General features: G+C 41.2%; 1 protein-coding gene across 1 annotated transcript in view; it reads left to right on the plus strand.

Annotated features, from left to right (window-relative positions):
* Positions 1-12,519, plus strand: part of ATXN10 (ataxin 10) — a 162,574-nt gene that overhangs the window by 31,911 nt on the left and 118,144 nt on the right. Inside the window, exons 4-5 of the mRNA XM_028115371.2 lie at positions 7,545-7,641; positions 10,268-10,426. Of these exons, the coding sequence (XP_027971172.1) occupies positions 7,545-7,641; positions 10,268-10,426 (256 nt within the window). The remainder of the gene's footprint in view (positions 1-7,544; positions 7,642-10,267; positions 10,427-12,519) is intronic.

The raw sequence follows: 12,519 nt of genomic DNA on the forward strand, positions 1-12,519 counted from the left end.
CTGTCCTGGTTAGGAGCTGGTGTTGAAGGCATACAGCCCACTCCAGGTTTTGGCTGGGCCCCTCGCTAGCTGTCGACCTTGGCTGATTTATTTAATCACTCTGTGCCTCCATTTCTTCATCTGTGAAATGTAGATAATGCGGTGTGCCTTATTGTGAAGATAAAATAAGAATCCACATAAATCACACGTGCATATCACATTAGTGATTGCTTAATGCTAGATATTGTTCTGGTTCTTAGGCAGTCATTATTCAACTCCAGCTCACCCCTCTGTCTCTGTTTTCGTATTGTGTTGCCAGGGCTGGGAGGCCACAAACACACCTGTCCTTTGCTTTCTGTTAGGGTCAGCTAATAAAGGATGCTGGTGGGTGGCTGGCAGGCAGGAGGAGGGAGGGTGGGACTTGCCCCCCGTTCGTGTGTCCCTTGGAAAGCCGCAGCTGCTGCCCCCTTCCAGCCTCCTTGTGCTCACCCCGGGGTACCATCATCAGCTGCCCGGGGCCCTTCCCGAGTCCCACTCTCGGAGGTGTCCTCCATGCTTCTGAGGGCCCCCACAGTAGCTGGGCATCCCCTTACCCCTGAGGCCTGGGTTCCAGCCCTGCAGAGCCCCTGCCAGCTCCGGCTTCTCAGAACCTTACCTGCTTCCCTCCATGCTTTCAGTTCCAAGGGTGGTAGCCATTTCCTGTAGCCATAATCTCTGTGTTACCTGAGTGTTGCCTTTGTGGTTTAATTCTTTATATATTAATTTTTCTTTGTTGAAATAAGTAGTCTCTTGTCCGCCTGACTTGGTCCGGGCTGATTTAGCTCTCATCGTGTTCTAAGGTCCGTGCTTGGTGCCCTCCTGTCTTGCTCCCAGTGGGGCCCCTTCCCCTTCCTCCCTCTTCCCTGCTTCTCCCTCCTCCTCTTCCTTCACTCCGTCTACTCTGCCAGCCAGGGCATGTCCAGGAGATGGGAACCACGCCATAACTTGAACAGGGAAAATTTAACGTAAAGAATCACTGACTCTAACAAGGGCTTGAAATAACCAGGGATTGACTACTAAGAAGTACAGACAATGCTGGAGAATATAGGATTTGTAGATATGTCAGACAGCCAGTACCGCTAGGGCTGAGATGGGTGTCCAAGGGAGAGACTCCTCCTCCCCAGGTCTGAGATCCAGCACTCCTTCGAGATGGCCTGGTTATGGCTCACTTCTCGCATGGAGAAGTCGCTGAGAGGCGGTGTTGGTGGAACTTGCTGGAAATCCACCCTCTGGGGTGCAGGGGAAGTCGTTCATGGGGAGGTTGCTTTGAAGCATCCTCAGGAAGTTTTTGACTACCGGACACATCCGGTTTCACGCTGTGCAGGAGCTCATCCCCAGGGAAACTTCACTGCAGGAGCTGGGTGCTGGAGAAGCAGCATGCTGCGGAAGGCCGGCCAGAGGAGTCGCCCAGAACCAAGTACCTGGGTTCCTCCCGCGAGGGCTCTGCGGACAGACGAGGCTGAACTTGCTGCTTGCCAGCGGACGAAGGAGACAAATTGGAAGGGCCTGCCTTCACTTTCACAGAGCAGGCAGTGGAGGGTTTACATGGAGCTGAGAGGCGCGACTGGTGACTGCTGTCCACTCAGAAACATCGTAAACCCAGCCTGTGCAAGAACTCACGGGATCTCGGGGGTGCGCCGAACTTGAGAGACGCTTTGGTTGTGTTGCTCCCCATTCTCACAAACGCTTGGTTACTTTCTGACTGATTTTTGCCATTCCGGGGGGGAGTGTAGTAGAATCTTGCGGTTTTCCCATGGGGTTGAGCACTTTCTATTTTTGCCTTTAAGATATCTTTATTAAGTGTTTCAAATCCCCCCCCCATTTTTCTATTGGATTTGTCTGTCTTTTTAACTGATTTATAAAAGCTCTTTGTATAAATCCTGTGGCACTTATGTGTTCCTATTACGTGTTCATATCTCTTCCTGTTCTGTGCATAGTGTTTTTAAAACACTCTTTATGGTGTCTTTTGAGAAAAAAAGTGTTCTTAGTTTTAACGTAGTCTAGTTTGTTAATGGTTTTCTCTGGTATTATTTTGCATGTCTTGTTTAAAATATCTTTCTTATTCTGCAGTGTTGTTTTCTAAAAGCTTTCTATTTTTACTTTTTTACATTTAGGTTAGTACTTGGAATTGAATTTTCTGTGTTGCGGAGGAAGGAGTCCAATTTCCATTTCTCTCCCAGTGTTATATTTTGAAAAGACCATTTTGTACTCAATAATCCATTGTTGCATCTCTGTCATTAATCACGCCAATTTAAGTTTGAGTCTGTTTCTTGTTCTTTTCTCTTCTGTTGGTCTATTTATCTATTCCTGCCCTAGTACCATACTGTTAACCTACAATTGCTTACTGTTTTGTGAAGACAAATCCTCTTATCTAGTGATTTTCAACAGCATCTTGGCTATTGTATAGTGACAAATTATAGAATCATCGTGTCAAGTTTCACAGAAACCCGCACAAACATACACACATCCTCTGATGTGTAAAATTATACACATACACATACATGCACACCTACACATACACACACACCTACACACACACACACACCTACACACACACACTGTTGGGATTCAAACTCAGATTGCATTTAATCTCTAGAGAAAAATGGATTCCTCTAATCTGTGAACATGGTGTAATTCTTCACTCAGTCAAGTGTTAGAATTTTTTTTCTTGGTGGCACTGTACGTCACTTTTAGCTACATTTTTGATGCTTTCATATATGGCCTCCTTTCTTGATTTTTTTCTTTTTTGCTTGTTCCCTATATATATGGAAATATTACTGATTTTTTAATTTTTAAAATTTTTTTGTTTTATTTTTTAAAAGAATTTATTTGAGAGAGAGAGAGAAAGCGTGTGTGCACGAGTAGGGGGAGAAGCAGAGGGAGAGGGAGAAGTAGACTCCCTGCTGAATGGGGAACCAGCATAGGGCTCGATCCCAGGATCCTGAGATCATGACCTGAGCCAAAGTCAGACGCTTGACTGAGCCACCCAGGTGCCCCGTTGACTTTTTAAATACTGACTTTGTATCCAGCAATTTTTGTGACTCTTATTAATTCAGACAAACAACTTTTACACTTGAAAATACTTTCCACATACATTAGAAATGACACTTCAACTGTGGAGAAAAAAACTTTAGTGTCTTCCAACGTTTGGCCGTCCTTTGTCTTACTGGCCTGGATTTTCTGTAGAAAGTTGACTGGAAATGGTGATAGCAGATATTTCTGTCTCCTTCCCTTTCAGAAGGAACTCTCTCTCCAGTTGACTATTCATTATAATGTGTGCTGTAGATTTTTTGTTAGATACAGAAGCTCCCTTGTAGTCTTTGGTGGCTGGGAGTTGTTTTGTTTTGTTTGTTGTTTGAAACTGTGAGTGGGTGTTGAGGTTCATCACATACATTCCCTGCTGTACTCTAGATGATCATAGGGCTCTGCCCTCTGTAGGTTAATGTGATCAGTTACAGATTCTAACTGTAACATTAAAGCAGCTTTGCAGTGCAGGGGTACTCTCAGCTTCATCATGCTGAATGTGACTGGATTCAGTTTGAAATACATTTTTAGTATTTTTTACATTCTGTTCGCTTCCTTGTTCCTGCTGTGCTTGTTCTGACTCAGGTATCACAGTTACATGAGCCTCACCAAGTCGGTTTTAGGGTCTACTCTCTCTTCTTCTGTTCTTTGGAAGACTTGTGTAAAATCGAATGATTTCTTCCTTGAATGTGAATGGGCAATAAAGCTGCCTGGGTCTAGGATCTTTTTTTTTTTTTTTTTTGGTGGGAAAATTTTTGACTGCTGGTTCGATGACCTTAATGGTATGACTCTGCAGGCATTCCCTGAATTTTTTACGGAGACGATTTTTGTTAGCCGTGTTCTAGGGTTTTGTTCATTTAATTTAAATTTTCAAACAGTGTGGCCTAAAGGTATTTGCAGTATTTTCTGACTTTCTTTTTTGATGTCTGCAAGATCCATGGCCATGTCCTCTTTGTCATTTCTGAAAATTTAATGTCTTTGTTCTTCGTGCCTTTTCTCCTTTTTGATCAGTTTTCCCAAAGGTTAGTCAGTACTGAGCTTTTTGAAGTCACATTTCGGATCTCAGTATTCTCTTTTTATGACTACTTTCAATTTTAATAACTTCTTGCTTTTAATCTTTTTTTCTTCCTTCACTGTTTTGGGTTGTTTTATTATTTTTGTAATTTCTTGAAGCAAATTTTTAGCTCATTTATTTTATTTATTCTTCTTTCCCAAAGTATGTGTTTTAAAGTATGAATATTCCTCTGTGTACAGTGTGAGCTGCATCTAGAAGCTTTGGTTTCTGGTATCTTTGTTGACATTTGGTTTGAAATATTGTATTTCCATTGTGATTTTTTTTCTGTCCCCATAGGTTATTTAGGATCTGTCTTCTAATTTTAAACATGTGGGGATTTTCTAATCATTTTTGGGGCTTATTTCCTCCAAGTAATTGTATATAAACATAAGTGCGATGTAGTAAGTGAGCATTATCTGTGTATCAGTTTTTAAAAATGTGTTGAGGGATGCCTGGGTGGCTCAGTCAGTTAAGCATCTGCCTTTGGCTCAGGTCATGATCCCAGCGTGCTGGGATCAAGTTCCGCATCGGGCTCCTTGCTCAGTGGGAAGCCTGCTTCTCCCTCTGCCTGCCACTCCCCGCCTTGTGCTCTCTCTCTCTCTCTGACAAATAAATGAAATCTTAAAAAAAAAAAAAATAAATAAATAAATAAAAACATGTTGAGAGTTGTCTTTTGCTTCATTATATGGTGAAGTACTGTTTTATGATATGCCTTATGTCCTTGGAAAGACTGCATATTCTGCAGTTGAAAAAAATTTTTCCTTTTTTACTAATCGACTTTGTGTATAACCCAGTGGGTATTCTGCTAAGCGTCAGAATACTACATTGGGTTGATACAATCACATAAATAAATCCAGAATTGTGATACTTAATGACTGTGTGACTTCGGTCAGCTTCCTTATAACCTCTGTGGGTCTTGGTCTCCTGTGCTCTCTAATGAGGATGAAAGTACCTGTCTCAATAGTAGGATTCTCAATAAGGATTTATACAGTAAGCACTCAGGGTGTCTATTTAGAGGAACAAACACGAGTTTTCATGTAACAGGAAATAACACGAGTTTTCATGTAACATTTGGAAACTGGACTTTTTAAACCAGCATTTGTCAAGTACATATTATGTGCTAGTGAAGAGGGGTGGCTGTCTGAGCCTTTTCTGTGTTCCCTGCTGCACCCTCAGCAGTGTTAGTGGGTTCCCATGTCATCCTTACGATAGCTCTACAAAACAGGTACTGTCACATGTTATGGTGAAGAACTTGGATCTCACAAAGGTCAGATAACTCACACAGGCTCACATTAAGGTAGGACTTGCGCATAGGTCTCTTTTTCTGGTCACCAAACAGTTCTGTTGTGCTGTTACTCTCTTTCCTTTAAATAGACTATTTTTCAGAGCAGTTTTAGGTTCGCTGCAAAAATGAGAAGGTGTGGAGACTTCTCGTGCTGCCCCCACCCCTGCACAGCTTCTCCCCACTGTCAACATCTGGCACGAAAGGGACAGCTGACCTTGAACAATAGGTTTGAACTGCTCAGCTCCACGTATATGCAGATTTGTTACAGAGCAGGACTGTAAATGTGTTTTCTCCTTCTTAGGATTTTCTTTTCTCTAGCTTGCTTTATTGTAAGAATACAGTGTATAATATATATAATATACAAAATACATGTTAACCCTTTAGACTATCAGTAAATCTTCTGATCAACAGTAGGCTATTTGTAGTTAAGTTTTGGGAGAGTCAGAAGTCACATGTAGATTTTTGACTGTGTGGGGATCAGTACCCCTAACCCTCACATGTTCAGAGGTCACCTGTAACATATTTGTTACATTGTTATTACCCAAAGCCCATAGTTTACATTATAGTTCATTCTTGGTGTTTTACATTTTATGGGTTTGGACAAAACTATGTGCAGTGACATGTATTCACCATCATAGTATCACACAGAGTAGTTTCAGTGCTTTCAGTCTCTGTGCTCTGCCTGTTCACTGTCCCTGCCCTCACCCCAGACAACCATGGATCTTGTAGTGTCTCCATAGTTTTGCCTTCTCCAGAACAGCATAGTTGGAATCATACAGCATGTGGGCTTTTCATTGACTTCTTTCACTTGCTAATGTGCGTGTAAGTTTCTTCCATGTCTGTTCATAGTTTGTTAACTCATTTCTTTTTAGTGCTGAATAATATTTCATTGTCTGCTGTGACTACAGTGTGTTTATCTATTCACCTACGGAGGGATATCTTAGTTGCTTTCACTTGGCAATTATGAATAAAGCTGCTGTAAACATTAACGTGTAGGGTTTTTTGTGGACATAAGGTTTCAGTTACTTTGGGTAAATACCAAGGATTGTGATTACTGGATTATACATTAAGAGTATGTTTAGTTTTGTAAGATACCACTGAACTAAACTGTCCTCCAAAGTGGCTGCGCCCTTCTGCGTCCCCACCAGCTGTGGATGAGCGTTCCTGTTGCTCCACGTCTGTGCCAGCACTGGGTGTTGTCAGCATTCTGGGTTTTGTCCAATATTCTGCAGTTTTATTTGGTGAAATAGTCTAAATCTGTCAACTAGATTGTTATTAAATACTATTAAAATCTTTTAAATATACTAATTTTTTGTCTGCTTATTTATGTTACCCAGAAAGATGTATAACTTACTGCCAAATTTAATTGTGGATTTTTCTCTTCTGTGCTTTGTCAGTTTTTCTTTGTGTGTGTGTGTGTGTGTGTGTGTGTGTGTGTGTGTGTGTGTGTGTGTATAAGGCCATATTATTAGGTGATTGTAATTTAAAATTGTTATATCTTCCTGGTCAATTAAGTCATTCTGAAATGGCCTTTTTTTTTTTTAAGTTTATTTTCTTTAGTAATCTCTGTACCCAATATGGGGCTCAAACTCAAAATCTTGAAATCAAGAGTCACATGATCCACTGATTGAACTGGCCAGGCGCCCCTGAAATGACTTTTAATAATAATCTCCAATAATGCTTTTTGCCTTAATGTTTATGATGTCTCATTTTAAGTGGTGTATGACTTCCTTTATAGGCTGCTATTTGCCTAATATATCTTTTTGCTATTCTTTAACTTTAAATATTTCTATAGTTTTATGCTTTAGATGTTTGTTTTCAATAGCAGTAAGTTAGATTTTATAAAATCCAGTCCAAGAGTAGCTCTCTTGATTGGAACACATAATCCAGTGATATTTAATGTATATTAGAGGTATATTTGTGTGTCCATTTACAGTCTTTTAAAGAAGTTAATTAATTTTGTCTATAGTACATTGTTTTAGTAAGGCATTTTAATATTGTCATGTCCAAAGTTTCGTTGCAGTGAGAGACTTATATAGGTAAAGAAGCTAACAGAAACTTCCTGTTTAATGATGTCGAATATTTTTTTTTTATTAAGATATGTTCATTCAGTATGTCAAAAATTTTTAAATTATATCTTTTTTACTTTTTATAAATCCTCAGCTTTTCGCTGTGGCCTGCAGTTTCTAGGCAACATTGCCTCACGGAATGAAGATTCCCAGTCTATTGTTTGGGTGCATGCTTTCCCAGAACTCTTTTTGTGAGTATATTGATAAAACGGTTTCTGACTTCTGAAAAGACTGGTTATATCATTCCATTTACATGAAGTTCAAAAACAGGAAAAACTAACATTTGATGATAGAATTCAGGATAGTGGTGGTTGTTGGTGGGTGGTGGTGGGTTGAGTACAAGCTGGGAGAGGTCATGAAGGAATCTCCTGGGGTTCTAGGAATGTTCTGTGTCTTGATCTGGCCAGTAGTTATGGAGGTGTATCCATATCTAATAATTTATTGGGCTGTACACTTAAGTTTTACGCCCTTTATTGTATGTCAGTTGTATTTTAAGAAAATAAAAGTTTTGATTAAGAAATACTAAGTTTACTATAATATATGATAAGAAAACAAATTTATAATAAAAAAGCCATAAACCACTGAAGTATGGGCAGTGAACTAGTCATTCATTTACTGAGCACTTCTTTATTTTATTGGGGGGGAGGGGTAAGGGAAGAGGGAGAAAAAATGGGGTGGAGGGTAAGTGGGGAGGGAGAGAGAGAATCTCAAGCAGGCTCCACGCCCAGCTTGGAGCTCAACGTGGAGCTTGAACTCATGACCCTGAGATCACGACCTCAGCTGAAATCAAGAGTCACCCAGGCGTCCCTGTTGAGCGCTTCTTATATGCCTGGCACAAGGCTGTATGTTTCGGTAGATCTGGAGAGCTGTAAGATGTGGATAACCGGTCTGTCTAGATTGGTTCATGGTGCTTTCCCTGGTGATTTACTATTTTGTTTTGGCCAGCTTTGCCGGTTCGTAAGAAGTTGAGCATGGAGATAAAAGGTGAGCAGGTAGCAGAAGAGGGATAGGAAATGGGAGAGTCACTGAGAGTGGGAGGCCTGGCCTCTCGTCCAGGCTCTGTTGCCAGCGAGTGGGGTGTCTTTGCTTGTGGCAACCATGTAAGCAGGAGAGTAGGAGTTGTTGTTCCTGTGCCCTGGGCTGGGCGTTCTCTGTGCGTTATCCCTGTCCTAGTCAGCAGCCCTACAGGGCGGGTGGTGCTGTCCCCTTGGGGACAGGCAGGGGAACTGATGTTGCTGGTAAATGGCGTAGCTGCTCTCTGGATCCAAAGGCTGCACCTGCTCAGATAGCAGCTGCTGAAAGTCTCTGCTGCCTTCCCTGGTGGTAGAGTGTTCTGGGCTGTGCGTAAAGGGTGATGTTCGGATCAGATAAACTCGATCTAAGCAGATACGGTTCACTGAGTCTACAGCTGGCTCTGAAATTCCTGCAAATAATTATAGAGTTGCAAGCATAAAATCTTATGATTTTTTTTTTTAAAGATTTTATTTATTTATTCATGAGAGACACAGAGAGAGAGAGAGCGAGAGAGAGGCAGAGGGAGAAGCAGGCTCCCAAGGAGCAGGGAGCCCGATGCGGGACTCGATCCCAGGACTCTGGGATCATGACCTGAGCCGAAGGCAGACGCTTAACCATCTGAGCCACCCAGGCGCCCCATAAAATCTTATGATTAAGGATAATTAAGCTTAGGTGGGAGGAAAGAATTGTGGAATTCAAGCTACAGGAATAGAAATTACTTATTCTTCAGAATTCATTCCTTTAAAACATTTTGAATACCTAATATCTGTGAGGTTCTGAGCTAGGTAAGTGGAATACGGGTAATTTAGATATGTTTATTACTTCCCCAAAGCCCATGCTTCAGTGGGGGAAATAAAGGAATAGGTGAGCACACCGTAGCGTGAGAACGGACACAGTGAGGGTCAGTCCAGACATCACAGAAACACAGAGGAGAGGCCCTTCAGCAGGGTGGTCAGAGAAGTTGTGACAGTTTACATGGTGGTTTTACTGATGGCGTCAAATCCGATCCTCACTGAAGCCCCGTGAGATAGGCCAAGGAGGTCGTTGCATTCCATTTTTATATCAGAAAACACACAGAAAGAGGTTATTTGACTTCACTCTGCATGTATCTGTGAGACAAATAGAACCAAATTTGAATTCCAGCTTTGGGAGGCACTGGCTTTTTGCCCTCGGGCAAGTAAACACAGTCTTTGTCTGTAATATAAGGATAATATTTCCTCCAGAAGAGTATTATGAAGTTTAACTGAAAAAACAAATCCTGCCATAGTGCATGACCCATAATATTATTGACAGTTGATAAATCAGTGACCTTCCTGAGATCACACAGCTGATGGGTGGTGAAGCAGGACTCCTACTGGGGCTCTTGCTTCCCCATTCTCTCTCTTTCTTGCCAGGATAACATCTTTCCTCTAAACATTCTGTCCCTCATAACTAGTCTAGAAATGCCTGTTGTTAATGAGGTAGCATGTTTTGCCTTTGTTTTTTTTTTTTTCTAACAGGAGTTAACATTTTAATGTTTTATAAATGTAATCATTTTATCTTTTTCTTTAATCAGATGGCATTTGCTTTTGAGTTGTAAGTCAGCTGCATCTTTAATATTAGATGCTTTGTGTTGTGATTCAATTTATATTGCTATTTTTACAGTAAATAGTGTACTTGTTTCAAGGTGTTGTACTTCATTAAATCCTTAAAAACATCAGTAGGCACTGAGTTTGTTAATGGGATGATTATTATGTATGCATCATAATCATATTTTATTGTATTGCTGAATGGGGCTCACACTCCCATTTCTTTATTTGGAAGGTCTTGCTTAAATCATCCAGACAAAAAAATTGTTGCCTACTCGTCAATGATTTTGTTCACATCCCTGAATTCTGAAAGAATGAAAGAACTGGAAGAAAATTTGAACATTGCCATAGATGTCATCGAAGCTCACCAAAAGCAGCCTGAATCAGAATGGCCGTAAGTATCTTGTTAGAAATTTGATTGCTTAAGAACATTCTAACAGATCACTTTCCTTGTAGAGTAAGAGTTTGAATTCTAATAATTGAACGATACAAGAAAAGTTTCTCGGCAGCACCTGGAGGCTTGGGAAAAGGAAAGTGAGGTGCTAGTCAGAATTTTTGTGAGTTGGCAAGGCCTGGGACACAGCCTGAGAACACCCAGCCCCTCTGGGACATCCAGGTCAGACTGCTGTGGCTGTACCAGGTAGTTCATTACGGATTCGACGTTGATCTGTGTCTCGTGGGCTTCTGTTCAGTCGAGATATTCACTGTCAATCAGATTGTTATGTCTGTCCCCCACCTCCGTACATAATGCTTCATTTCTCTGCCTATTTTTAAGATTTTTCTTTGTCTTTGCAGAAGTTTAATTATGAAGTCTTGGCGTGGATTTCTTTGGGTATATCCTCTCTGAACTCTCTAGACTTCTTGAATCTGAAGGTTTATGTTGCCAAATTTGGGGAGTTTCCAGCCATTGTTTGTTTGAATACTTTTTCAGCCTCTCCTCCAGGGCCTCCATGTCAGGCCATAGAAGGCCAAGGCTGAGGCTGACTGTAGTCGGTAAAGACACAACAAGTCACTGTTCGATTTAGACAGCTTGTTACTTAAGTGGATGGGGAAAAGGAGAAGCCTTGGTCCTCGTCGCACAGGCCGGCAAGGGGCCGGAAGACTGGGATGACCGTAGGGAGATGCCCCATTTCTTGAAGCAGTTTTACATTCTGAGGGGGTGGGCAGGCAGCTCCGTATCTCATCAGAAAGACGTCTCATCTGACTGTCCCTGGCAGCCTCCCGTGGGGCAGGAAGGAGGCGCCTCAGAAACCTCGGGCCCCCCATCCTTGGGTTCTGGGAGGATCACGGTCTGTTGTGCTTTTGTCCACATGGCCTGTGTGCACGTGTGGGAGGCCACAGGGCCCTCGGAGCAGCCCCTGTACTCTGATGACACAAACCTTCGCCTTTTGTTGTTGCCTCACAGTTCCCTGAGGCTCTGTTCAGGGTTTTGATTTTTTGTGTCTTTTAATTTTGTTGTTTGCATTCTGTTTTCTCTTTTATACCAGTACCTCACTATCTCGATGACTAGAGCTTTGTGTAAGTCTTAAATCAGAAACTGTGAGTCTTCCAACTTCGTTCTTCTTTTTCAGGAGTTTTTTGGGCTGTTGTGCGTCCCTTGTGTTATTTATTAATTTTAGGATCAGCTTTTCAGTTTGTTCAGAGGAGCAGCTAGAGTTTTGGAAGACAGTACATGGATCTGTAGATGAATTTGAGGAATATTACCATTTTAACTAGATTAAGTTTTCCAATCCATGTGTAGGGGTATCTTTCCATTTATTTAGGCCTTATTCACTTCTTTAATGAAGTTCTGTAGTGTGTTCGTGTACAAGGATTACATAGCTTCAGTTCAGTTAATTCTAAGTACTTTATTTTTGATGCTATTTAAGAGGAATTGTTTTCTTAATTTCATTCATGGATTGTAAATGGCAAGTATATAGAAAAACGGTTGATTTTTGTATGTTCATTTTATATCCTGCAGCCTGAGCTGAACTCATTTATTCTGATGGTTTTTTGCGATTTTTTTTTTTTTTAAGGACTTTGTTTATACAGGATCATGTCATCTGCAAATAGATAGTTTAACTTTTTTCTGTCCAATCAGGTTGCCTTTCTTTCTTTTTCTTATGCAGTTGCTCTGACTAGTACAATGCTGAGTAGACGTGAAGAGCAGACCTCTGCGTCTTACTCCTGATATCAGGTGGAAGGCTGTCAGTCTTTCACCACTGAGTGTGAAGTTCGGTTCTCCATAGTGACCCTTCTCCAGGATGAGTAGTTTTCCTGTACTTACTTCTAGTTTGTTGACTGTTTTTTATCATGAAAGCTGTTAGATTTTATCAAGTGCTTTGTCTGCATCTGTTGAGGGTTTTGCTCTTTATCCTATTACTACAGTATACTATGGTGATTAATTTTGTTTTATTTTTTATTTTTTTCTGAGATGGAGTGCATGCATGTGGGGAGGGGAGGGGCAGAGGAAGAGGGAGAGGGAGACAGAATCTCAAGCAGACTCCA

The sequence above is a fragment of the Eumetopias jubatus genome, unplaced genomic scaffold (genome assembly GCF_037043125.1).
Source record: "Eumetopias jubatus isolate StellerSeaLion01/CBP00866 unplaced genomic scaffold, mEumJub1_p1.0 scaffold_8, whole genome shotgun sequence".
Taxonomy (NCBI): Eukaryota; Metazoa; Chordata; class Mammalia; order Carnivora; family Otariidae; genus Eumetopias; species Eumetopias jubatus.